This window comes from Eulemur rufifrons, chromosome 20 (assembly GCF_041146395.1).
Source record: "Eulemur rufifrons isolate Redbay chromosome 20, OSU_ERuf_1, whole genome shotgun sequence".
Lineage (NCBI taxonomy): Eukaryota > Metazoa > Chordata > Mammalia > Primates > Lemuridae > Eulemur > Eulemur rufifrons.
Genome location: NC_091002.1, coordinates 31,401,511 through 31,428,636, shown reverse-complemented (window position 1 = coordinate 31,428,636; position 27,126 = coordinate 31,401,511). Strand labels below are relative to the sequence as shown.

General features: G+C 37.2%; 1 protein-coding gene across 1 annotated transcript in view; it reads left to right on the top strand.

Annotated features, from left to right (window-relative positions):
* Positions 1 to 483: 483 nt before the first annotated feature.
* TMX4 (thioredoxin related transmembrane protein 4) overlaps positions 484 to 27,126 on the top strand; it is a 34,619-nt gene continuing 7,976 nt past the window's right edge. The window contains exons 1-5 of the mRNA XM_069495925.1: positions 484 to 732; positions 11,769 to 11,884; positions 18,765 to 18,810; positions 20,417 to 20,545; positions 23,378 to 23,423. Of these exons, the coding sequence (XP_069352026.1) occupies positions 557 to 732; positions 11,769 to 11,884; positions 18,765 to 18,810; positions 20,417 to 20,545; positions 23,378 to 23,423 (513 nt within the window). The 5' untranslated portion in view covers positions 484 to 556. The remainder of the gene's footprint in view (positions 733 to 11,768; positions 11,885 to 18,764; positions 18,811 to 20,416; positions 20,546 to 23,377; positions 23,424 to 27,126) is intronic.

Genomic DNA, 27,126 nt, shown 5'->3' with positions numbered 1-27,126 from the left:
ACATACACATGCAAAGAGTACTTAAATTTTCCTCTTCCTTCGAGCAAGAGATGCTCACCACGTCCCTCCATTTTTCATCAAACATAAGTCTACCCTGCAGTCCGCTGCTGTTGTTTGTGCTGCTGTTGACGAGGCGATGGATTTTTAAATTACTGGCCACGTTTCTCTGTAGAGAGGCCCACACGCGCCAACCCTCCGCCGACTGGAGCCTGAGCACCAGTGGTGCATGTTCTAACTTAAGCAACATTGGGTCATCTGTTTATTGTGGGTTTAGCGGTCAGGAATAAAGGGTGGCCGTTGCCAGGGCAACCGACACCCAGGGCAACGGCAAGTCGAGGCGGGAGGGGGCGTGGCCTCGACCGGCACGGGCCGATAAGAGGCGGCGCTCGCTGTAGCGTTGTGAGTGGGGTCAGTCTACGCTGCTGGGCGGAGGCGGGGCGGCCCGGGCGTCTCCGACTGCCTGGAAAGACTTCGAAGGGCGGCCGAGCGAGGCTGCGGTCCCAGCCGCTCCCCTTCTTCACAGCCCGTGCCGAGGAGCCTCGGCCAGCGCCCTAACATGGCGGGCGGGCGCTGCGGCCCGCGGCTGAGGGCGCTCCTGGCCGCCTGGGTCGCGGCGGTGGCGGCCACTGCGAGCCCCGAGCAGGCCGCGCTGCCGGCGGAGCAGAGTCGGGTCCAGCCCATGACCGCCTCCAACTGGACGCTTGTGATGGAGGGCGAGTGGATGCTAAAATTGTGAGTGTGCCCGCCCGCCCCGCACGCCACACTGTCCTCGCGGGCGCCACCCCGCAAACCCGAGGGGGCAGCTCCAGATCCCGCGCTGCCGCTTGACTCGACCTGGGGCCCCGGACCCGCCTTGCAAACGACCTGCGGCGCCGGGGTTGGGCCTCTCGCGCTGCGCATGCGCACCCAGCCTTTTCTCTGACAGCTTTGGGTGCAAAGTATCTCCTGCCTTGCTGGCCCCTTGCTTTGAGGAAAAGTGTTTTAGGGATGGAGCAACTTGCCAGGGGAAGGGGGGAAGGGAGAAGATCTGCAAGAAAATGTGTGCTTTTATAGGTATGCGGAAGAGAAAGCGCAGTCAATCAATGACATTTGTGTACAGTATGAATACGTAGCAGAGGCTAGGCAAGTTATTAGTTCAGTGAATAATTACAGCACAGTGAAGGCAGGCCATTTGTATAATATAAAATATCGTAGTCTCCCTTTTGAAGACCTTGAGATGTCATTGTGAAAATAAAACATACACATGGGTGCCTTTTAAGTTTTAAAATGAGATTTCAAATAAATGTTGATATGTGTTCTCATTTTTAGAGGTAGGACTTTCTGGGTAGATTATCATAATTGTGCTGATGTCATAAAAATGGACATTAAAAATTTGTCCCTTTTGAACAATAGAAGGTAAATGGTGGGTAGTGTCTTTGTTTGAAGGAGATGGGAAACTATATTTTTATGTTAGGTGAAGGACAGGGATTTGTTGATTGTAGCTTAAAATTAAACTTCTTATGGTAAGGAAATGATCATTTGAAAGGAGGCTTGATGTTGACAATGGGCAGGTGTCTGAATAGACTTGAGAGACCATCATAGTGAGCTTGCAGGGAAAATGAAGAATGGAGAAATAATCACTGAGATTATCTTTAGCCTGTGGTCTCAGGCAATATGTATACTTGATCACTACTATTTTATAATTAATTTTACATTGAGGACACAGACACTCACAAAATTATATCTTTCCTTTATTTATCCAAGAACAAATTTCTATTCTTTCAGTTTAGATTTCAAGCAGTTGCCTATGGAGTGAAAACCTCAATGTAAGATCAGGGCCAAAAGTTGTGTCACTTAGCAGATTACATTGCTTACAGAATTTAACGCATAGTATCCCTTAAAATGTACATTTACCTTTTGGTCACAAAGCAGATAGTTAAGACCTCAGAATGAGATACCCTTGTCTTCATAATAAACCAATGAAATTATTAGAGGTATAGACATGAACAACTTATTAAAATACTCCACTTAACTATTAATACTCTGGATGGAAATAAGGAGGTCATATTCCATTTAAGACAGAAACTTTGTAAGTAAGTGGAGCTTTATATTAGGACTGCCATGTTTGTAATTGTAAGAGTTTTAGAGAAACTATGCATTTTGTCATCCAATACTACAGAAAGTTCTTTTTTCCAGTAGATCCTTACAGAGTGGACTTTTCCTATATGTCAGTTTTCTGGTTAAAACAGAGTTTGTGTCTATACATGCTGACAATCAAATCAGAAAGTTTTCCTTATATTTCATGATGTCAACTTTTTTATGGTTCCTTTTAGAATCGCTATTTTTTTCTAAAGTAAAAGAATTAAGAACACTAAGGCTGCAATAAGTTTATAAATGAGTGACCACCACCAACTCCTATGTTTGGCTATGTTGATGGTTCAAATTTTACTTTTTTATAAATACACAAGCCTAGGCATAGTAATCAATTGCTCCAAGCTTGCTCTGTGTCCCATTGTATGGAATATACTTGAGCTGTGATGCAAAGTGAGTCTTACAATCTGGAAATAACCTCTGTAGACACTTGAGGTCATTTTAGTTGAAGTTCTTTTTTCATCAAGTATACTTTAGGATAGGTAGATAGGAAGCAACCTGTAAAGGAAAGATGCTTTAAACCATTACATCCAATTTCTTTGTACCTAAGAATCTAAGTGCTCATCCTGAAGAAATATTATGGGTCTTGTCTATTTGTGATCTATTTTTCTATTTTTTTGCATTATTCCCTCTCCTCCCTCTGAAAAAATCCAAAACTTTAAAAAAATACAAAATTCGTTATATTCTCTACCATTGTAGGCCTACCATTGTAGGCCTACTATAAGTCTGTAAGAATTCATTAAACCGACAATAAGTTAACAGATTTCTTTTCCTGATGTATATAACAGAAAAACAAAGTATGTTGATACTAGCTCCATGTTAACACATTGTTCAGGTGAACTGCTCATAATAAATGGAAACTTTTAGGAGTCTGCAGAGGATGTATTTCTTTCTCCAAAGAAGCAAGTTAGGAAGCTTTCTTTTTTTTTTTTTTTTTTTTAAACGAAAAGCAAACTTCTTTATTGTACACAGTACAGAATATAACGCAGCTAGGCAGGATGCAAACGGCCCTGCGCAGGGGAAAGTATTTAGGAAGCTTTCTGATATGAAAAAATTGACTTTACTTTGAAAGACAGTTCTTTATTTGTTCATTTGCTTACACGCTACCTTCTGGGAATTTTTTTTTCTTTTATATCCTATGTCATATAAAGCCCCTGTATTGCAATTTCTGGTTATATTGGTATAGAGAATTTAATTTATTTTTAAGGACTTAGCAGTGTTTGGCAGCTCTGAGACATGAAAATCTCCTATTAGGAGATTTATTTGGTTATATTTTCTTTGTCTTTCAAACAGTCAATAATTTAGATTCTTGCAATTGAATTTTCAGTTTTAGAAAAGCACTTCTGTATTAAGGAGTCAGTTCAGTATCAGTTAAACATATGTATGCAGTAATTCTCCATTTCTATTAATATTCTGAAACCTTTAAAAATCTGAAAAATTCTCCTATTGCTACTTACATTTTTTTAATGTTATGACCTTATTGTATACTCACTTTTCCTGTTGTTTCCTTTCATAGATTGTTTTATAGTGTTTATCCGTATTTCTGCCATGTCCCTATAATTTGGCTTGCTGTGTTTTTCCACTCCCTTAACTTCTGAATGCAAAGTTTGCCCTTTATCTGAATTAGGAAAAATGATCTAATCTTTAAAATACCTTTTGATGCTTACTTGTCTCTATTTCCATTGTTTATACTCTGCTTCAGTTACTTTGCAACCTTTTGCTATTTTAAACCCTTGCTTGGCTCGGCTCGTGATATATCTCCTTGAGAATACTACTTTTGTTCTTTTGAAACACAAAAGTATGCAGTATGATACATTCTGTGTACTGTTCTGTTGGCTTCCCCCCCCCCCCAAAAGAAATAAGTAGAAATCCAAGTGGCTTAATTTTGACCCACCTACTTTCAAACTGACATCCAGAGGAAAATTGTATCTTTGAGTTAAATTAATTTACCTCTGTAAAGCATATAGATCTTTTTAAAGCACTGCTTTTTCTCTCTTTGTTCTTAGGATACTCATGTTTCAAAATTGAAATTAAAAACCTGGTGATGGAGCAAAGCCTCATTTATTTTCCTAGGACATCTAGGTTTTAGTATTGCCTTCCCAGTATCCTTCTTATACCTGAAGAGAATGTGTTGAACATGATTACCTTAATTTGCCCATGTCAAATAGTTATAATTTCTCATAGTTTAATAGATTGTCTTGATTTATTGATTGAATGTTTCAGAGTCATTAAATGCTGGTTATGTGGGTTGGGGATCTGGGAAAGTGAGGGTGAATGAGCTGCAGCCTTGATTTCAAGGGTGCTCTGAAGGAAATAAATAGTATAAGTCATGCTAATTGACCTAGCAAATGTTTACTAAATGCTTCCTCTGTGTTTGACATTCAACAGTGGTTCTCACCAGGGCACTATTGGCATTTTGGGTTGGACAGTTCCTTGGTGTATGAGGATGGCCCACACATTGCAGAACCTTAGGCATCCCAGCCCATTACATTCCAGTAGTACTGTGACAGCAAAAATATTACAACCCCCATTCCCTGTGCATACTTCCAAATACCTCTAATTGAAAGCCACTGCTCTCTAGGCACTGTGACGGGTATTTAAAAAGATGCAAATATTTGATTTTAGATAGTTTCCACAAAGGGTGTAAAGCCTCATTAAAACTTGTCATCCACATCACCTCTGTCATCATCATCATCATCACCATCATCACCATCACAATCATATTAAACAGTTACATTGCTTACATCACATATTTCAAATGTTACCTTATTTGCTCATCTTAAAAATGTGGTGCAGTATTATCATTCGCATTCAGACTAGAGGAGATGAAAACTTGAAAAGGTTAAAGCTTTGGCCAAGGTCAAATCCTCAGTAAGTGGACAAGGCCAGAACTAGAATGCAGGCCTGAGGTTTGCAGGCCCGGATTCAATCCTGGGAGGGTCATAGGAGAGCCTAGAGGAAGCCTTGCTTAGGTCTCAGCTGGCCAGCACCCTGACCCACGACAGGAGGCCTTGTTCCTGTAGGATTCAGAAGCCCATCCATGCTTTACCATCTCTCTAGTTTCTGTTAATGAAGAGCCTTTTTACTACATGCTTATTCCTGATGCTGCTCACCACATAGATAGGCACCCTGCCTTCCCTATACCCCAAGAATATTCCTTTTCACTATGCCTTGGTTGTATCTAACATGGTCCTTACCACAACTAGTAATTTTAAATTTATTTATATGCTTTAGTGCTAAGTTTTTCTTTGACTCTTCCATTACAAGCTTTTAAGTAGAGGAACAAGGTTTTTCTTCTTCCCTGTTTATTTTCGAAGTCTTAATACCTATTAATAACAAGTAGTAGGTGTTCAATAAATACTTTTTAACTGAAGGAATGAGTGAATAATAGACTTCAATTGTTTCTTTAATCAAGAGATTTTACAAGTATATCCCTAGAAGGAACATCTGTATGTATTTTCTTAAGTTTTAAGTATAATCACTATCGTCTCCCATCTGCTCATTGCAGTAACATTTATTGTGGCGTAGGACCCACCAGGCTCTGTTCTAGGTACAAGCGATGCAGTGGTTACTGCCTTCATGGAACGTTCATTCTAGTGAAAGTAGTGAATTCCACTTCCTCTAGCAGGTGTCATGATTTTCACAGAGCTGTCAATTTTTATTTTTTCTCTACCTTTTGTGATGACATGGTCCAGCAATGATTTTCTAAAGAAATACATTTGCACATAAAGCAGCAGTCCTCAACCTTTTTGGCACCAGGGACTGGTTTCATGGAAGACAATTTTTCCACACTGATGGGGGGTAGGGTGGGGGGATGGTTTTGGGATGATTGAAGCACATTACATTTATTGTGCAGTCAGACCTCTCTGCTAATGATAATCTTGATTTGTAGCCGCTCCCCAGGGCTAGCGTCACCGCCTCAGCTCCACCTCAGATCATCAGGCATTAGATTCTCATAAGGAGTGTGCATCCTAGATCCCTCGCATGTGGAGTTTAGAGTCAGGTTCACACTCCTATGGAAATCTAATGTTGCTGCTTATGTGACAGGAGGTGGCGCTCAGGGGGTGATGTGAGTGCTGGGGACTGGCTGTAAACACAGATGAAGCTTTGCTCACTCACCTGCTGCTCACCTCCTGCTGTGCTGCCTGCTTCCTAACAGGCACTGGAGGTTGGGGACCGCAGGCATAAAGCTTTCAATTCCTGAGTCATTCCATATTTTCCGGAAGAAAGAATAACACTTGATGTAGTTGGGGCATCTTTTGTTGACATTTTGATTTAGGTTTATTTATTAAGTTGTAGAAAGATGAACCTAGTGTACCTTTTCCCTCTTCATTGTCACAGAGTATTTTGAGCACTTTGATCAAAGTAAGTTTTACTAAGTGAAAATTGACTATCTATCATTGACCATCTCATTTCTGCAAGGATAAGAAGTCAGGGCAATGTACTGAGAAAAGAGAATGTACTGAGAAACACTGGTAAAATTACAGCCAAGACAGAAGAAGAAAAATTGGCATCACTGGTCAATAAAAATTTATTTTTAGTAAAAGTTTCTTTCTACCCAATATATTTAAGTAAGTCCTTCCTTTGAAATGTTTAGTACACCAATTTATATAATAGCCTACCAAATTCAGTGAGTTCTTACAATAAAGGATTCAAGGTCGTTCAGCCACCTTACATCTAGCAGAACCTCAGTGTACTTTGTGCGTGAATACTAACAAGGACAACAAAAGCTTCCTCGTGAATTTGCTTTCTCAGAAATGGTTAAAAACCTTGGACTGATATCTAAGTTGGTATAATTTAACAGTATTTTGGCTGTCTAGAATATATTTCAAATGTCTTTATGAAGTTTCTAATTTTATATACCACTGTGACCTTGCAAAAAATTTAAATAGAAAAGATACTGGTTTATAGTTTCTATGATGATAATGGAGCTGAAGGCTGAAGGCTCTTAAATCAAAGAAAGACTATTTATAGGAGACAAAGTTATGGCAGTCAGATCTTTTATATCAACAGTTCTTAGGAGAAGACTGCTACTGTGAATTAGTTTTAAGTAATATAAATGAAGATCATGTTCAGTTCTTTCTGATGAGTTTTATTCATACACACATGCATGCATATGTAAATTATATATGTGCACATAAATTAAATACACACACATATATATGTCTACACCCTCACAGAGTGGAGAGAGAGAGAAAGAGAAGAGCATGAAGGTCTCATGACTTATCCTTGCATTTATTTCACTCCTGGAGGTATTTTACTTACAGTAGATTCTAAATTCCTATCTAAATTACCACCCTTTAGATACAAAATAATACTAATAATTTAAAAAGCTGCAGCAACAATGGACCAGCTCCCACACCAAAGACTCAGAGCTGGCTTATCTCCACCACTGAAAGAACATCTTGGTACATGCCAACACTATCAGCTCTGATTAAATCTCTGAAATAATGGCATTAACAATGCTGCATACCAGCAGGTAGCAGCTACATAGAAAATGGCATATCTAAAATTACCTCAATGGCATATCTGAGGGTGTATCATAATTGTATATCTGAAGGTCAATTTCACCAAAAACCCAATTTATATAATAACCTATCTAGATATTAGGGATTGGGAGTTTTCAAAATTATGAAATTTGCATGATTTGATAATTACTGATGTAGCAAATGTGTCCAAGACTTATTTGTAAAACAGAGTCCTCGGGAAATAAAGAAGATCTAAAGTTCATTATTTTGTACTTCAAGATTTCTTCCTTATTTTTGTTACTTTCTCTCTTATTCTCTCTCTCTCCCTCTCTCTCTCTTCCTCCCCCTCCCTCTCACTCCCTCCCTCCCTCTGGTTGTTGGTGTGGAGTCTTATTTTCCTTGAAGAGTTTTATCACAGAAATACCTTTGTCTGGGTTCTTGCTCTCTGAGTGGTCTTAGATGACCTTAAGCAAGTCTCTAAACCTTTGTCTGTTTGGCAGTGATGTTGCAAAATCAGATGAACTAATCCATCCTAAAAGTGTCTTGGATACCAAACAGAATACTGCAGATTTAATTTGTGTTAATTACTGGTCTAATATGTGCCTGTTTTGCATGTGTCATCCAATCTTCTAAGGTAGCTACAGTTGAGGAAGCCAAATCAAGCCAAAGTCACATGGTTAATTCCTGGTTGGTCTTTCTGATTCGTCTGGCATAACTCTTATCCCATATTCTAAAATACCTCTTGAAATGTACTTAATTCAATGCTTCCCTTTTTTTTATTCCTAAAGTTTGACAGCTATCTGACAGAACCTCATTGCCATTTGGATATTTAGAAAATATGTAGAAAATAACTATTTTCTCAGATTAAGAAATATAATTTTCATTGAAGTTTATATAGTTGTTTATTTAGCCAAAATTTATTGAGCACTCACTGTAAACCAAGAATATACTTTGCCTTGGAAATGTAGAGACATAAATGTTTAAAAAAAAATCTATGTTCAAAGATGCCAACAGATTATTCTCTGGTGCATGTCTCCTGGATCCCAGGTCTTGGGCAGTGAGCTGTAATGGGAAGATTATGAGCTTTTAGAATGATCTTGGGATTGGCTATATAATAGTCTTTTCTAAAGGTGCAGTTAGAGACGGTGAACAACTGTGCTTCCTATGTGTTGCTGCTTCTGGTGCTTAGCTGGAGAGAGAAATGAATGCTTTGGCTTTGGGCAGCCCTTTCTCTTCTGGGTTCTGCCTAATTTTCAATACTTAGCCTAAAATAAATGCCTTCGTTTCCCTAGTCTTGGCTTTTTAATTCCTCCCTCCATTACCTTAGATAATGTGAAAGATCAAAATCTTGCCTGATTTCAGTTCTTTATATTTGTTTTGTTATTTAGCAAAGTTGGTTTATGTGTATCATTGCATCGATATTTGAATGGTACTTATAAACATGTTTCTGCACAGTTCAAGATTTTATTATAAAAAATTTTGTGAGTGATGACCTGAAAGGCACCTTTGAGCCTAAATCTTGTTACAGTATTTCCTTAGTTTCATACCCTTCTGCCTTACTTTGTTTCCTTTCCTAAGGCATTGTGTGTGTGTGTGTGTGTGTGTGTGTGTGTGTATGGTGTTGTTGGCAGGCATTCTTTTCTGTCGTTTTCTGCTATCCCTTTCCTCCATTAATGTAGAAATAATAGGTGCCACATTTTATAAAAAGCAGTTTAGGAATGGAAAAAGTGGCAAATAAATAGGAGGAAAGTGCCATTTTACATTGCTCAGCCTACTCATCCACAAGTTAGTATATTTCTCTATTTAATCACATCTTATTATGAAAAATTTTAAATGGACACAAAAATAGGAGTAATATAGTGAATCGCCATTACCCATCATCCAGTTTCCATGGTTATCAGTAAATTCCCAATCTTGTTTCATCTCTACCTCTTGCCCTCTTTCCCTTGGTGGTATAATTTATATTATACGCTTTAACATTTACCCGTTGTACATGAACAATTTAGTAATATCAAGTCTTTTTCAAATGTCTGGTTTATTTATTCCCTCAATATTTTGACTTGAGTTAACAGATTTTTAAAAATTTTAAACAGATTTAAAAAATATGTCTAGTTGTTGGTGGCATCCTGAAATACTATTCAAAGTGCCTGATGATTTTTTTTTCTGTTCTATTTTATGAGCATTGATAGATTTATTTTATCTGTTGTTTTAATCTTCTGGGTATTATTAAGCAAAACAAAATGTTTTTCTGCTTGTACTAATGTATTTTTGTGACATTGTTCTGTAAATGTTAATTTTCCTTTCAATCATGTCATGTTAGTGTTATAAAATGGATTTCCAGCATATGTTGTTGTTTGTTGGTGATATTTCATGTTAAGCATAGCCTTGCCAGCTCTTTAAATCTCTATAAGGCTTATGCGATCTCGATTTCTTCTAATTTCAAATGATGTCTTCCTTTCTATACTAGTTTCCTCAGGCTGCTATAACAAATTACTACAAATCTGATGGCTTGAAACAACTTCAATTTATTCTCTCACAATTCTGGAGGTCAGAAGTCCAAACTCAGGGTGTTGGCAGAGTTGGTTCCCTCTGGAGGCTTTATGGAAGTGTTCACTCCATGCCCCTCCCCTGGCTTCTGGTGGCTGTTGGCAATCCTTGGCTTGTAACTGTATAACTCCAGTCTCAGCCTCCAGTTTTACATGGCCTTTCCTTGTATCTCTCTGTCAAATCTTCCTCTTCTTCCTCTTATGAGAACAGCCGTTATTGGATATAGGGCCCACTTTAAATCCAGGATGATCTCATCCTGAGATCCTTAATTTAATCATACCTGCAATGACTCTTATTCCAAGTAAGGTCACATTCACAGGTACCAGGGCTTGGACTAATCTTTTTAGGGACTACTGTTCACTGCACTTTCTAAGCAGCAGACTTCTCTGGATCATTTTAACATGTACAGATTAAATCCTGGAGAACTTCAGAGCTTTATGGTTTATTTGTGAAGTTTTCCAGGACATGGGAGGGCAAAGTGAGGCCACTGACATATTGCCAGGATTACTGTCCAGGCTTCTAGTTCTCTTTGCTTCCATCTTGTCCTTCCTTGATTGGTTATCCACAGGGCTATAGGAGAGATTTTTCCAAAATGTAAATCTGATCATAATTCTTGGAGCTTTGAATGAGATCTTACCTCCTTATACAACTTTTTTAAAGACCATGGATGATGTCTTCACCCTGCTCTCTTAGTGCTCTGAGCCTTTACACGTCCTTTTCTCTGTGCTTAGATTAGAACATTCCTTGACCCTCTCTGGCTGTTAACTCCTACTTGAGATCTCAGCACAGAGGTTTCTCTCTCTGGGCCCTCCTGAGATACACCAGCTTCTCAGCATCTCCATAGCATCCGTTCCACACGCTCAGTCGTAGCATTTGCCACCTGGATTGTGTTTATCCCTGTGCTTATCTCTATTCATCTTTGGAATCGATGATCCACAAAGTGAGGAGGCACCAAGTCTGTGTCATTCCTAATTGTATCTTCAGCTTCTAGCATAATGCTTAATGTTTATTGAATGAAAAATAACTGAAAAATAGGGTTCTAGCTTGAAGGCCCAGGTATTTCTAACGCCCCTTCTATTTAAGAAGGTGTTGGGTAGAACTGAGTTAGCCTGTAGTTTCTACTTTCCTTTTCAGAATGTTTCTGAAGTGCCACAAATCTGATGTTTGGAAACATTCTTGATGACTCTCAAGCACTACATCTGGTCTCTGCCCATCAGATCTCTAGTTTGGGTAGATCTGAAACTGGTTTGGCTAGTTTAGGGACAGCCTTGCAAAAATTGTCCCACTCAGTGGAGGAATAAAAACTGCTTACCCTCAAAGATCAAAAGCTATCTGGAGAGTGACAAAATTGTAAGAATAACATTGAAATAAACTGTTTTATGTATTACAATAATTCTTGAACATATTTTCAAACTTTGACTAAATTTTTCCTATGGAACTTACATTTATACATTAAATCCTAGGGGGAGGGATGTGCTTCTGTTTCTTTATATCAAATGACTTTGGAAAAGCTTGCTTTTATAGTTCTCTTTAGTTAAGAGTTTATTTTTTTAATTTAAATACTCTCTTTATTTTACATATTTTTCCATATGTTTATATTGATTAGCTATTCTTCTCTTATAGTTACGCCCCGTGGTGTCCATCCTGCCAGCAGACTGATTCAGAATGGGAGGCTTTTGCAAAGAATGGTGAAATACTTCAGATCAGTGTGGGGAAGGTAGATGTCATTCAGGAGCCAGGTACTGTAAATGTTCAACATTAAATGTGAAAGTTTAACAGATTTTTAGTTTGAATTTTTTGAAGTATATAGAAAAGTTGAAAGACTAGGATAACTGATTATCTGTGAACTGATTACCTTTAATCAGTGGATTACATTTTGGCATACCTGGGTCTGTCTATGAGTGAGTTTGCACATACATATGTGCATATATGTTTATATTTTTATTTTGCTGAGCCATTTGAAAGTTGTAGACATCATGATAATTTATCCTTCAATTCTTTAGCATGTTAAAATCTTCCTAATTATTTCCCATGTGTCTTTTTATAGTTTTTTGAACCAGGATCCAGTCAGGGTTCATAAATTGCATTTGGTTATTACGTCTTTTTAGTTTCTCTCAATCTAGATAATCCCCCATTTTTTTTCATAACATTGATATTCTGAAGAGAACGAGCCAACATTTTCTTAGGTGTTTCCTTATGGTGACATTTAACTTACAAGAATATATACAGTATTCTCTGCATTTTCTATATAAACTGGAAGTTCAAATCTAGAGGTATGATTCAGGCCAAACATGTATGGCAAGAATCCTTCATAGATGATACTGTGATTTCATATTGCATCTCATCAGATGACACATGCTGTCACATTAATGATGTTAATTTGAGTACTTGGTTAAGATGGTGACACTAAATATCTTGAGTATGAAGAAATAATCCCAGTTTGTGATTAGCAAGTAATGTGTAAGGTGATACTTTGGGGTTTTAAGATCCATGATGATCTTGCCTGAAGCAGATATTCCATTATGGGTTCCAGAATGATGAATTTCTAATTCTGTCATTCCATTTACACTTATCATCTGCCAATGATTTAATTTTTTAGGAGAAAGAAAGAATTGCTTTTACCCCGAAGAGTGGAGAGAGATAGGAGAAACTGTTTTAAATTCTGAAAAAAATACATACAATAAATTTGTAGTTTTAAAATAACTTTGTGTATTATGTATAAATTGAGAAGAAAAGTTGGCCTTCTATGATCTAAATCTCTAAAATATGGCTATTATCAAATTTTAATGGTCATCTTTTCTTATTGACATTCAATTTTTACCTACTGTATCCTTTACCGGGGAAAAAAGAAGATAGACATAAAAATATAATTATTCACCTTTCTATAATTACTGTGAGTTCAAAAATCACAAAGTAATGAAGACCAATTACTTGGATAACAAAATGGATGGTGTATGTTAAAATTGATGTGTCATCTGGTCACGGTGGCTCATGCCTATAATCCCAGCACTGTGGGAGGCCCAGGTGAGAGGATCACTGAGATTAGCCTGGGCAACATAGTGAGACCTTGTCTCTATGAAAAATAAGGAAAAATTAGCCGGGCATGGTGGTACCCACCTGTAGTCCCAGCTACTCAGGAGGCTGAGGCAGGAGGATCACTTGAGCCTAGGAGTTTGAGGGTACAGTGATCTATGATCACGTCACTGTAATCGTCTAGTCTGGGTGACAGAGCAAGATCCTGTCTCAAAAATAATTTTTAAAAAATCAAAAAAAATTGGGGAGAGATTTCTATTAAAAGGCATGAGTCCTTGAGCCTCCATATTTGTAAGCATTTGAAACAAAGCCACCTCTGCCCATCCTCTATTTAGAGATGGACAATTATAGTTATTAGTTCATGGTTTTGGCTGTCATAGTGAGTTATTCTGTTTGGACACCAAATCATTGCAATTACATTTTTGCTAAAAACTTGTTTTCATCTTTTAGTACTTTGAGTCCAATAAAATCAGGTGGAAGACTTGTAAATTAGTGGGTACCAGGCACATTTTATGATGGGTTTCTTAAAAATGCAGCTGGCCTATTCACATTTCAGTCATTTTGTATACCTGCCATGAATTTACAGCATGATTTGAATTTAAAGGATTAAGCAGCTTTGTGATGGGTTCACAAATCTGATGTTGAATTAAATATAGTCTTTTCATCTAAAAATATATATGTAACTATTTTTTCCATTGGGAATAGATGATTTTTGATAATGAAGTAAGAGAGAAATTAAAGAAATATTTTAAAAACATTGTTTTGACTCATAATTTATATAAATCTAAACTATATATACTTGAAATACTCATTGAAGAAGGAAAAAACTTCTGTCCAGTATTCTGTAGGAATCCAATAAAATAAAAGTTATTAATTATTTTATGTACTAGAACAAGTTTTTTTAAAGGCAGAGGCTTTAGAATTCTTTTAAATGATAAAAACTTAAAAAATGCAACTCATAAATAAAGATTAGGAGGCAAAATTCTTCTACATGCATAATTGTTGGAATGGCCTAGAGAATTTTTCACTTCAGATTATATTTGTTTCAAGTTTATAATTTTGCTTTGAATTACAAATCTAATGCTTTCAATTAATCTTTTAATAGGAATTAGAAATAACATGTTTATTTAACAAATATATGAGTTCCTACCACACACCAGGCCCTGTTCTAGATGCCAGTGATACAGAGGTGAATGAGGGAGACAGAGGCCTGGCTCCTTATTAAGCTTACTTTCTAGTGAAGGAGATAAATAGTAATGGAAATAAATAGGCAAATAATGTGAGATTGCGGCAAGAGCTATGGAGAAAAATAAAATAGGGTAAAAATGTAGAAAATGATTGGAGCTAATTTTAAAAATATGATGGCTAGGTAAGGACTGTTTAACTAGAGTTCTTGATAAATTGAACTTTAGCAAGTCTTGGGGGAAGAGCATTCCAGGCAGAGCAAACACCAGGTGCAGGTGGGAGTGTCCTTGGTGTAATTGAGGAACAATATGACAACTAGTAGGGTACTCAAGATAAATGGGAATGGAGAGGTAGCTAGGGACCAGACTGTGTAGGGTCTTACTGGCCATAGCAAGGGGTTTAGATTTTATATGAGGTGTGATTGAAAGGAAGCTACTGGAAGGTTTGAGCAGGGAGAATAACATAATATGATTTATGTTTTAAAATAATTCCTTTGGCTACTCTGTGAAAACATTGACTGCAGGAAGGCAGAAATGGAAGCAGGTAGTCCAGAGTGAGAAGATGGTGGCTTGGACTTGTAGCAGTAATGGTAAGTGGATGGCTTTGAGATACTAGATTTCCCGCTGGATTGGTTGTAGGATATAGTGGAAAGACAGGAAATGGAAAAGACTGAGGAGGAGCAGGTTTGGGACAGGGGTTAAGTTTGGGATGTTGACTAGACATCCAGGTAGAGATGAATTAGTGATATAAATTTGACGGTCTTCAGTGTAGATGGTGTTTGAAGCTAGGGGAAGAATTGAGATTACCTAGGGGCTGTGTGCTAGAGAAGTGAGAACTGGGCACTCTGTTCAGAAGAAGAAAAGAAGTTGCTGCAGAGGAAAAGGAGTAGCCAGTGAGGAAGGAGGACAGGGAGAAGTAGGAGCATATGGAAGCCAAGTGAAGAGAGGTATCTTATGTTGTACTAACTCACTGGCAAGCCACCAGGGCAGCTTGCCCCATCTTGGAAACAATCTGAGTATTTACTTCATTTTTACAAAATCTAATGTCCTAAATGAGCAGCAGAAAACCATTGAAATAACATTATGTTCTCCATGATTAAGTCCTTTACTTGATATTTCTGTATTCAAATTTCCATTACAGATCTCCATAAGTATATTCTTTATAGCCTTGCTACAGGAGTGCTAGTAAGGAATAATTTGAATACTTTTCCGTGCAAGTAAAATTTAAAAAGAGGAAAATACAAGAATTTTTGAAGTGTTCATGCATACTCTTTAGGTATCAGTAAGAGTATATTAACTCTTCCATCAGTATGTCTAATAAGAGATCCTTTTAGGTATTTTAAACAGAAAATAAAATTTCAGAATTATCAAGAGATTATATGCAATTTGCTTTTTTCAGCTGAGATGTACAAGTCAAGGAAAGGGCAGGCCTTAGATTAGGTTACATTACATTGCCTGTTTAATATTGCATAGATCAGGTGATGTTTCAGTTGAGTTGAATTTAGGAAATTAAATTTAATGAGTATGTACTTGAACCTTCTGTTCCATACAGAAGGGCTTAGTTGTCAAGGGCAGGAAAACAGCATCTGCTTATAGATCACCTGTTGGTGATGGCTATTTCGGTAGATTAGAGGTAAACTAGACCCCTACCACAGTCAAGAATAAGCATTCTGTTTAAAACCTCCAATTTAATACAGAATCCAATTTAGTGTGGTATACTTCAGTTAGTGTTACATTTTTAATTTTATAATTATAAAAATAGTCTTTCTTTTGTATTCTATTGCCAACTTTATTTCAATCTCAAAATAAGTTTAGTTATACTTTCTTTTCATGGTTTTCCTTCTGCTAGTCTTTGGTGATGATAACTAACATCTAGTGAACATTTACTTCAGCCTATAATTATATTATACACCTCCATATGTTTTAGCTTCATAACAACCATATGAAGAACAAACTGTTTATCTCTGTTTTAGAAAATTGAGGCTCAGAGATGTTTAGCAACATACCCAAGGTAACACAGCTAATAAATAGTAGAACACACAGTATTAGCTATCTCTGTCTTCTTAGTCATTAAACAATTTCTGTTGTGTTTTTTACATATCAAAATATAATTTCCTACCATAATTTCTTTACTTTCTCTAAGCTTTTAATTCTCTTTTGCTACGTATGTTTAAAGTATGTTTTCTGATAAAAAAAAATTAAATTTTCTTTTACATTCCGGATTTATACCTTTCCCATGTTGCATTACAGTCTTCATTTTAAAGTGGAAATGACCCTTAAAGTAAAAAAGACTTGCAGAAATTTTAGGAGGCTTTGTGATCAGACTTTTGTCTTTTTTATTTATAAGCTTAGAAGTATACTTGGTTTTTCCACCCTTTTTGAAGTTCTTGCAGTGAAATATGTTTTCCACTTTTTTTTTTGCTTTTTTATTTATTGCCATAGCCAATGATGACTAAGAATATATGAAGGATTTTAGAGAGAAAATTTAAAAATATGCTTTGTGTTATTTAACATTTATTAGAAACTCTGTTTATTTCAATAAAAATAAAATCTAAGTAGAACACTTCCAGAAGTGATGAGTTATTTATTTTGTTCATTCCATTTTAAAAGGCAATACAAATAAAATACTTCCCTAAAATCATAACTCTCCTGAAATAAAAATTTTGGGTAGTCATAAGAATCTATAGCTAGGAAAGAAGTGAGATATGAAACTGTTTGTAAAAATTATTTTAAACCAAAGACGTAATAATTTTTAATCACTTAGGAATATCAATATTTTTTTCCCTGGTAATTTGTAGTTAGAAGTATACTGTGGGATCCCTTGTTCCCCACTAGAGTGGAATTCCAAGCATCATCAGAGGTGAAAATGTCCTTAGACAGAGGTTCTTGTTGCAATCCTCAGTTAACCTCATTTCAGGTCACTTGTGTTTTTGTTACTGCAAATACAACTATTTTTTTCTATGTACAATGACAAATTTATATAGTAAATGTTTCTTTTCATGACATTGACTTTAGTTAACTCTGAGTACTGTGTTTCCTTTTAAGTATCATAGGGATGTTTTTAGAGTCCACTTGGTCTGATACGAAATAAAATAGAGAACCCTTTTTTGAGAAAACTTATCATTAATTAATAAATTATTATACTGAATATGGATTTAATTTATAAAATGGGTAAAAGCAAATTTCCATGTCATTAAAAGTACAGCTTCAGTGTTTTGAATTGCAAGTTACCAAAGAATTGTTCAAAGTAAAATTTGAGCAACTTGGTTTGATAAGATATTTGATTTGTCTGGGCTGTTCTTCCATGGAAAAGGCAGAGTGATGAGAAATGTTAAAATGTCATTTTTCCATGCTGGCCAGGAGGATCCTTTACCTGTCCTTCTCTTTACTCATTTTTGGTGCCTACATAAATATATTTATTTGTAAATATTATTTATTTATAAACATTTAAAGGGCAGGGATCTGTTCTTAACTCCTAGTCTCATTCAGGTTTTTGTTGCATGCCGCTTTTTCCTGATATCATTGTTCTCTGTTTATAGTTCTGATTGTGATTATTTGATTAAATTATTTCCCTCTGCCACTAGACTATAAGCTCTGTGAGAATAAAAACTGTACATGTTTTTGCTCATCTATGAGTCCTGAGCAGTTGTCACAGTCCCTGGAACAAAGTAGGTGCTTAGTTAATATTTGCTAAGTAACCAAGGGTTTTATTTGTCTTTACATGCATGTAACATAGCATTTGGTAAGTACTTTGTGTTCAGTAAAAGTTTGTTAAGACAACTTGAAAAAAATATAGTTCACGTACATATAAAATTTCCAAGTACAATAGATGGAATATATTGTACTTGGAAATTTTGTAAGTATGCAAAGACTGTATGTGATCTTTAGTATTTTGCATTCTTTATTCTTTTGAAACTGACAACTGATGTAATAATACCGATAGTTTATTGAGTCCTTCACTATGTGCCAGGCACTGTGCTAAGCTCTATTATACTAGACCTAATCTAACTTCAGAACATTTAGGCTTTAATATACTTATTTTCCAGATGAGTTGACTGAGACTCAGAAAGATTAAATAATTAAATGGGGAAGTTAATATTTAACCCATATTGTATGACTCTAAATCCTATCCTTTTACCCTCCATACACTTCCAAAGTGATGCACAAACCAGGAAATTCCAGAGTAACACATTGAAGATAACCAAGTTGTGTCAGTGATTAGAAAGTGTTAATAAAAATGAGTAAGAAATGAACTTTCTTTAATACAAAAAATAGTGTATTTGACTCAATAATTGCAGTGATTTTCATGTGATTATGAAAGCAATCTCAAAGATGCTTTTTCTTGGAACTTAAGTGCTTGGACTTGACTTGTGATCTTTTGTTTTGTTTATGCTTCTTGTAGGTTTGAGTGGCCGCTTCTTTGTCACCACCCTCCCAGCCTTTTTTCAGTAAGTTTAAATAATCTTCTGCTCTTGCAAAGGTTAGAAATGAGTAGATGTGTGCCAGGAAGTCTAAGTTGTTTTCCACGGCCGCCACTCATTCAGCTTAATGTTTGAGAGGGGAAAGACCGGTCTGCTCTGAGGATACGAGAAGGATGCCTGGAGTGTTATGGTAAAGGAGGACATGATTTCAGCAGGGTGTAGTGGGGAGCAGTGGTCAGAGAAAATTTCTCCGATGATATCAAAGGTAGGATGATTCTTAATAGATAAGTAGGAATGGGTTAAGCCAACAAACTGAGTAGGTCTTTCCAGGTAAAGGAGACAGCATACAAAAGCCCAAGAGAAAATGAGATGTTTTTTGAGAACTATAACTGATTCTGTTTGGCTGGTCTACGGGTATAGTTAGGCTCAGGAAGTGGCAGCCGAGAGAGAAAGGAAGGGATGGATTTCAGAGATACTTAGGAGGTGGGATCACTGGGACTTGCTGACTGATTAGCCATGGGAAGGAAAAGTCTGTGGTGACTACCAGCAGGCCAGGTATAACTAGTAAAAGCTCTTGCTGGCCTTCAAGATAAGGAGCCATTAGGATAAGATAAAGTTTGGAAGATAGAGGCAGAAATGGAAGAGATAGTGTGAAGTACCTATGCTAATTCCAAATGGAAAAGTTTAGGTGACAGTTTGATGTCAGGATCTAGAGCTCAGAACAAAGATCTAGATTGGCGGTACATACTGGAAATTCTTCAGTATTGAGATAGATAATGGTTGAATTGTATCTAGAGAAAACACATATCCTGGGAAGAGAAGCAGGTCAAGGATTGAACCTGGGGTTGACTAAAATTAAGGAGACAGTTAGTGAGGGAACCTGAGTTGGAATGATCATAGTAGTAGGAGGAAGTCCAGAGAGCTCGTGTCATAAAAGCCAACTCAAAGGGGGAAGAAAGTGGTGTTCAGTAGTGGATAATGCCAATGACAGGTGAAGGGAAAATGGCAGGAGAGTGCTCTGTGGATTATGGCACTGATGGTCATTAGAGACTCCAATACAAGCAGTTTCAGTGGAGTCATTGGAGCAGAACCTCTGACCACACTGAGTAGTGAATGAGTAACAAAGAGGAGAAAATGGCAAGTGTAGACTCTTCTGGGAAACTTGATTGTGGCAAGAAGGCAAGAGGGAGGGAAGGCTGAAGGTGGATGAGACCAAGAGGTTTTTGTTGATTTTTGAGGGGAGGGACGTGAATAACATGAATTTGGAAATGTGGATACAACTTTTTACCTTGATAACAATGGCTATTTTGTTATTATGAGAGAAAAACTAAAATAATTGTTAGCAAAAATAATGAAAAGTAACTTAGAAAAGTAAACACTACCAAGAACTTTGCTTTTAGTCACACATTATGCAATGATAAAATAAATTGTTTAATGCTTTCTGTTTAAGAATTTCTGATTTGTAGTATGCATGCTCTCTGATGTATGCCTAACTATACTTTTTTCTTCATTTGAGCCAATTTAAAATTCAAGTGCAGTTCATGTGTCTGACCAATAGTTATTTTTGTTTTTACTATCTGTAACACCTGTTATTTTAATTAATTTATTTTCTACTTGTTTTTATAATTTATAGTGCAAAGGATGGGATATTCCGCCGTTACCGTGGCCCAGGAATCTTTGAAGACCTGCAAAATTATATCTTAGAGAAGAAATGGCAATCAGTTGAACCTCTGACTGGATGGAAATCCCCAGCTTCTCTAACGTAACTTGTTAATTTTTTAACAGCATGGCATTATTAATAAAAAAGAGGTATCAAGTAAACTGCCTATGGGCCTTGAAAGTCTATATTTTTCTTCACATCAGTTCTAATTACCCGGACCACACATGGGCCTCTCTTGGACCATGTGGTATTTCTGGTTTTGTGACGCACAGCACATTTGTTTCAGTTAGTTTTTAGTTTACTGGGAATTAAGTAGCCAGATTTGGGTGGGTTATATAGAGATCCTCTCCTCCAGCTTTTACACTAAGCCATGCTGACTATTTTGTCTTTATAGAAGATGGTATTGGATATCATTTACCATTCTTTCCTTCCTATAATTATTGATAAGATGGAGGCGTAACTTGAATATAGTTCATGATAGAATTGCTGTTGCATCTTATGTAGAAAATAAAACCTATGGTGTCTTTGGTGCCTAGAAGAATACTGCTGGGGGTGACCTCGGACCGTGACGGCAAACTGTCTAACACTTGGTGAGGTAGATAAGGCCAAACCATAATAACTTTTTCCACAGTTTTAATTTTAAATGAACTGTCATATTTGTAATTAATTTTATATTCTTATCTATAAAGGTACTACTAAAATGAGAACAAATTGTACAATATTTTAGGAATAAATCACATAGGCATCTGTGTTAATACCTAGGAAACTCATGGCTTACTCTAAAAGCAGCTTACTTCTGGCATTTCATTCTAAAAATGTTTGAGCACTGATTTTATACCAGATATTGTTCTAGATGTTAGGTATTCAACAGTGAATAAGACAGACCTGGTCCTTCCATTCTCCTCTGGTAACTTAAAGTAAGACAGATTAAGCAAAAAACTGAGGATACAAAGAATCATAGTCTGGACAAGGACAGTTAACAAAACAACATACTTTACCAAGACAGGGAATAACTGTGGGGTCATAGACCTGCTCTAGATGGAGGGGTTAGGAGAGGTTGCTCTGAGGAGAGGCCTCTAGGTATCATCTGAAGAGTAGAAGGAACTAGCCCAGGTCAAGAGCGGGGGGAAGAATATTCCCAGGAATGGCTATAGCATGCGCATAAGCCCCAACTCGGCAAAGAGCTTGGTGTGTTTGGGGAGCAGAGTGGTGGCCAGGGTTGAGCACAGTGAAAGGGAGGGGGAGTAGTCTAAACTGAATAAGAGAGGCAGGCCTGAAGCCCGATCATGTAGGGCCTGGGGCCATGGTGAGGAGCTTGGAGGTTATCAGTATATGGAAAAGTTGACTCTCAGAAGAAAGGATTGGAGAGGGCAAGGATGGATGAGGTGAGTTAGAAGGCTGTTGTAGTGTCCAACCTCAGGACTGTAGCTTGTATCAGGTGTATCAGGTGGCAGCAGTGGAGAAGGAGAGAATGAGTAGATCTAAAATACGTTTTGAAGGTAGACTTGGCCAAGGTGGAGGATAGGAAGGATTCACAAGTAAAATCTTCTTGGTGTCTGGTTTGGTAGATCTTGGTACCAGTTACTGATGTGGGCAAGAGAAGATCCAGGGTTCTGTGTTGGATATGTTGAGTTTGAGATGCAGATTATATAATGCTGCCAGAATGAATGTATGGAGGTGGGTCTCCATGGAAAATTCAGGAACACAAATACAAAACATATGGGCAGCATTGAAAGCCTTAGAAGTAAGGGGAACACCTAGAAAGAAGGAAAAAGAGAAGAGTGCTTGGGACTGAGCCACGAGCCACTCCCAAATTAAGCAGTTAGGTTAAGAAGGGGTCAGAAGGAGGAAACTGAAAATGAGTACTGGTGAGGCAGCATGGACACCTGGGATGTGCCATTTTCCAGAAGCCCAGTAGGTGTTCAAGAAGGAGGGAGTGATCCCTTGTGTTCCATGTTACCAAGAAGTGAAGGGAGATCAGATATCAGACATAGACATTGAATGAAACAAGGTGAGGTCATCATGACCTTGACAAGTAGTGCTAGTGCAGTGGTGAGGATGGAAGGCAGATTTGAATGGGTTGAAGATATGGTGAAGAAGAAGAAACAGCAAGTGTAGACTACTCTTTGGAGAAATTTGTCTATGAAGCTGGAGGACCATGTGAGGTCCAAGGATGCTCTTTTTAAAAGATGGAAAAGAGCACATATGCCAATGAGATTGAACCAGCAGAGAGGGAGCAATTGTTCATGCAGGAAGAGGGGTTGAGAGGAAGAACCAAGTCATTAACAAGACAAAAGGGATGGGATGCAAGGCACACAGGGGAGGAACTGGACTGTGGTAGGGCAGATAGACTTTCTCTGTGGTTACAAGAGAAGGTGGATGCAGATGTACACCAGGCTCAGATTTGGGGGTGGGAAGATAAGCAAGATCACATAATGGCTTCTGATTTCACAGTGACATATGAGGAGTGTTTGTTAGCTGAGGGTATAGGAGGAGGAGAGGATGTGTAAGTTTTGAAGAAAAGGATGTGAGCTGTTATCACAGAGCCTGGAAAATGCAGTAGAGCTGGGCAGTATTGACAGTTTGTTTCGGTTTGGGACTGTGAAGCAGTGAGAACAGTCACCGGTCATGTGATTATTTTTTTTTTCCCCCAGGGACATTTAGCTGCTTAGGGTTGAAGTTTTTGCCAGGTAGGTACAATGGAGGGAGAAAGTGCCAAGGAATTGGAATGTATTTGCAGCAGCATGATTCAAATGATGGCCATGGAAGCTAAGCTCTGTAAGAACAGAAGTGAAATCCAGGAACGAGGACAACATATAGCAAGAAGTGGAGGGCTCAGTGGAGGTGCAGTCCTCCTGACCTGAATTTTGTTTGTTTTGTTTTGTTTTTTCATAGTATACATGATCAGTGGTACTCTTTCTTTTCTTTTTTTAGGATGTCTGGAATGGCTGGCCTTTTTAGCATCTCTGGGAAGATATGGGTGAGTAATCTTAAATAAAACTTTATAGTTATATTTGCAGAGAGGTTTTTAAGAATAAAAATGTAGCTTTTAAGCTTTGGAGAACAAGCCTTTATAAATGCTTTTATAGACTCCCTTTTCTTCTTAAGCCACACAGCTACTCTCATGTGGGGTTCGCAGTGGTAATTGAATAAGGACCTGTAACTACTGTGTCAAAGTCATATTTTCTTAGACCAGTGATGAAATCCTTCCATCAAAGCAAAAGGGCTGTGTGGTTTCACTTCGTCTTATTTTCCCATTGGCATATCTCCACACAGATCAAAGATTGTTTATGCCTGAAAGTGGTTCTGTGTATCATGAGTTGGCAAACTACAGCCTGTGGGTGTGCTGCCTATTTTTGTAAATAAGGTTTTATTGGAACACAGCCACATTCATTCATTACCTATTGTCTAGGACTGCTTTTGTGCTATGATGGTAGAATCGGTTAGTTGTGACAGAGACACAGAGCTGTGGCCTACAAGCCTAAAATATTTACAACGTGGCCTTTAAGAAGAAGTTTGTAGACTCCCACTACGTGTGATCGTGTAATTTCACTGAGTTATTTCAGTGGGTTCAAACCATTATTCAGATAAAAATGTTGAGCTATTATATAATGTTGAATATATCCCATATTTTTTTTGTTCTTCCTCTGTGGAGGGGGGCTAAATACAACCAGATTTAATAAAATTGCTCTGGAATTAAATATAGCTCAAAATATTAAAAAAAATCTTAGAAATGGGTTTTCCTATATATGTTTTCTAAGCTATGCCTTGTAGCTTATGGTGTCATGTTTGAAACTTAATATTCAGGGAGTTCATGAAGACTGTTTTTCTCAGGTACAGTGATACATGTGGAGGGACATTTAAGAACAAGCTTTTATGTCCCACTTTCTCAGTTGTAGTATATGTTCTACTTTGTGAGATAGAATATACACTATAGGTTTTTTTTGGTTGGTGGTTTTGTTTTTTACAACAGTGGCTAATGGGATACTTGGATGCAGTCTTTTTTTGGCTAAAATTTAATGTTTTGTTGGCATTTGTTTATCACATTAAATAAGAACTAGCATTTTCCCTTTTTCAGGATAGTTTGAATTTCATGTGGTTTTCTTCTATTTTCGTACATTTGTGAGAATTTTAATCAAGGGCTGAGAATTGTGAATTAGAAATTGGGAATTGAGAGTAAAGGATTCTGCCTTCCGCATTATGTTGACAATCAAGGTTGTCAAAGTCATGTAGCCTGAGAGCTGTCTGAGCCTTGTCGCATTATAATGTCTGCTTCAACAGGATGATTGTAATAGAGGGAAATCAGGCAGCATTGACAGCAAGATCTTAGCGTAGAACCTATGATAAGTGCAGATCAAGAGATGAATTTGTTCTTCAGGTTAAGAAAAGCCTAGATGGAAATTGATCATGGCCTTCATTGGTTGTGAAAGAGAAGTTTTACTTTCAAAGACAGTATTACGGAAGATATATCATTGCTCTGACCTCATATAGCTTGTCATTTAGCATTTAGATAAATAAGAGTTTAAATTAGAAGTTATAGTTTTTCATTATGTTATGCAAATGAGTACAATGTGTGACATTTAGGGTGTGTCAGGGCCAGGAGTGAGTGTTTTATCTTTGTACACACAGTGCCCAGCCATGAGTAGCACATACGGATTTGGAGAATAGAATATGACCCATTTCTGAACAACTAATTAAGATGTTCTTTTTAGTGATGACAAGTAGAATATATATGGTATGTAAATATAGATTTATAATTTATTTCCAGATATTTCCAAAGGGAACCAAATATAGATCATTTTATAAGATAAACTATAAAATTTGATATACAAATAATTACATTTTATATTTTATAAGGTCAGTTTTGTCTAGTATTAATACCATATTTTTTAGTTTTATTTAGCATTTGTCTAGAATATTTTTTTCCATGTTAAACCTTCTTGTTGTCATTATGTTTTAGTTATGTTTTAATAGAATTTTGTGAAAAGCATATAGCAAGAAGTAATTCTTTCAACTGATGAATTTAATCCATTTATATTTATTGGAACCACTAACTAATACATTTGTTCTGATTGTAGACAGTGTTTGTGTATGGGTGTGGGTGTTAAGGAAGGCACGGGAGAGGTGTACATAAAAGAACATAAATGGTAGATTTGTAGGTTATTTTGATCTCCTTGTATGTATGTACATTACCTTAATAGTCTGTAGTAGAAATCTGCTGTTGCCCTCTATCTCAGCATCCAGCCTCCCCAAACCTCTTGACAACTGTTGTGGTTTCTTTTATTCCTACAAATAAGTCCTCATCCTTTTATCAAATACATTGATAGGGCTCTTACCACCTGTGTTTCTAGAATCTGGCTCTTGTCCTCTTATTCATAAAGTCTATGGTTTCTGGCCTGGTGAGACCCAGTCCCTGGCTACCCATCAGGTCTCCGGTTCCTACTTCAGTCTCTACATACAGTCTTGCTTTGTTGTCCTTATGGAGCCGCTTACCCAATCCTCCTCGCTAACTACCCTGCTTGCTCAGTTCGCTCATTTAGCTGGTTCTTCCTTTTGTCTGGGATCCTCAAATCGGTGTTGACTATATAGCTGTGGGGCATATAATCTGTTTTTAACTCATGCCTAGATAATATAAAACTGCAGTGCAACTTTATTAACAATGAACAGAAGAAACACTGCACATGGTGAGAGAGAGACAGATAGACAGACAGATACTGGGGGGTGGGGGTGGGGATAGAACCAAAAGAGTATAAAGTCTCAGGGAAAGAAGATAAAGAGATGAATGGAGGATGTAGACTGGCTAATGCCAGTGAGGCAGGATTTTTGATACCTATCCACAGTCTATTTTACCCTTGAGATTTTGTGGATACGTAGACAGATAGAAGACAGTCAGTCTTCAGCAATAGTTTCCGCTGCATGGGTAACCAGGTACATACAAGTATTTCCACAGGAAAAGATAAAACAAGTACGTATAGTGTTAATGTTTGTGTGGAGTTTTCCTATATATTAATATATAGGAAAATGAGTAGAGAGAGATCAATAGTAGTTTTCTCTGATATTGGAATTATGGCTGATTTTTAAAAAACCTTTTATCTTTTTCTATAATTTCTAATTTTTCTGTGATGACAACAATTAAAACAATAGCAGTATCTAGAAGATCAGAGCCTACTGAACTAGTGATTCCTTAAAGTCCTTGAGTTTCTGCCTTAGGAGTGAAGCTAACTTGCCAGGTCTGACATTCTGGAGGTAAAAGCTGGTCCTTAGTAATCTTGGATCTTCCAGTGATGGTACACCCACATAGCTGAATTGCTTTGAACTCAGGAGTTATGTTTGGTCTAAGGTATCATGCATATCGGGTGACATTTTAGTGCATTTTCAGTAAACAGAATAGGATAATTCCTTGTAATGAACACATATAATACTGAACAAGAATCAGTATTTTCTACAAGTAAAAACTGTCAATTTGCCTGGCAATCAAAGAAACAGAAACACAAAAATCTAAAACTGAATTAGATTTGTTTTAATCAGTTATTCCTTTGGAAACGTGTGTGTGTGTGTGTGTGTGTGTGTATAAAACAAAACTTCAAGTACCACAAATACTAACATTCTAAATGGCTCCAAAGCCATTGCGGACTCAGACAAAGTGAACAGATAAAGATTTATGTCTGCAGTTTTGAAAATAG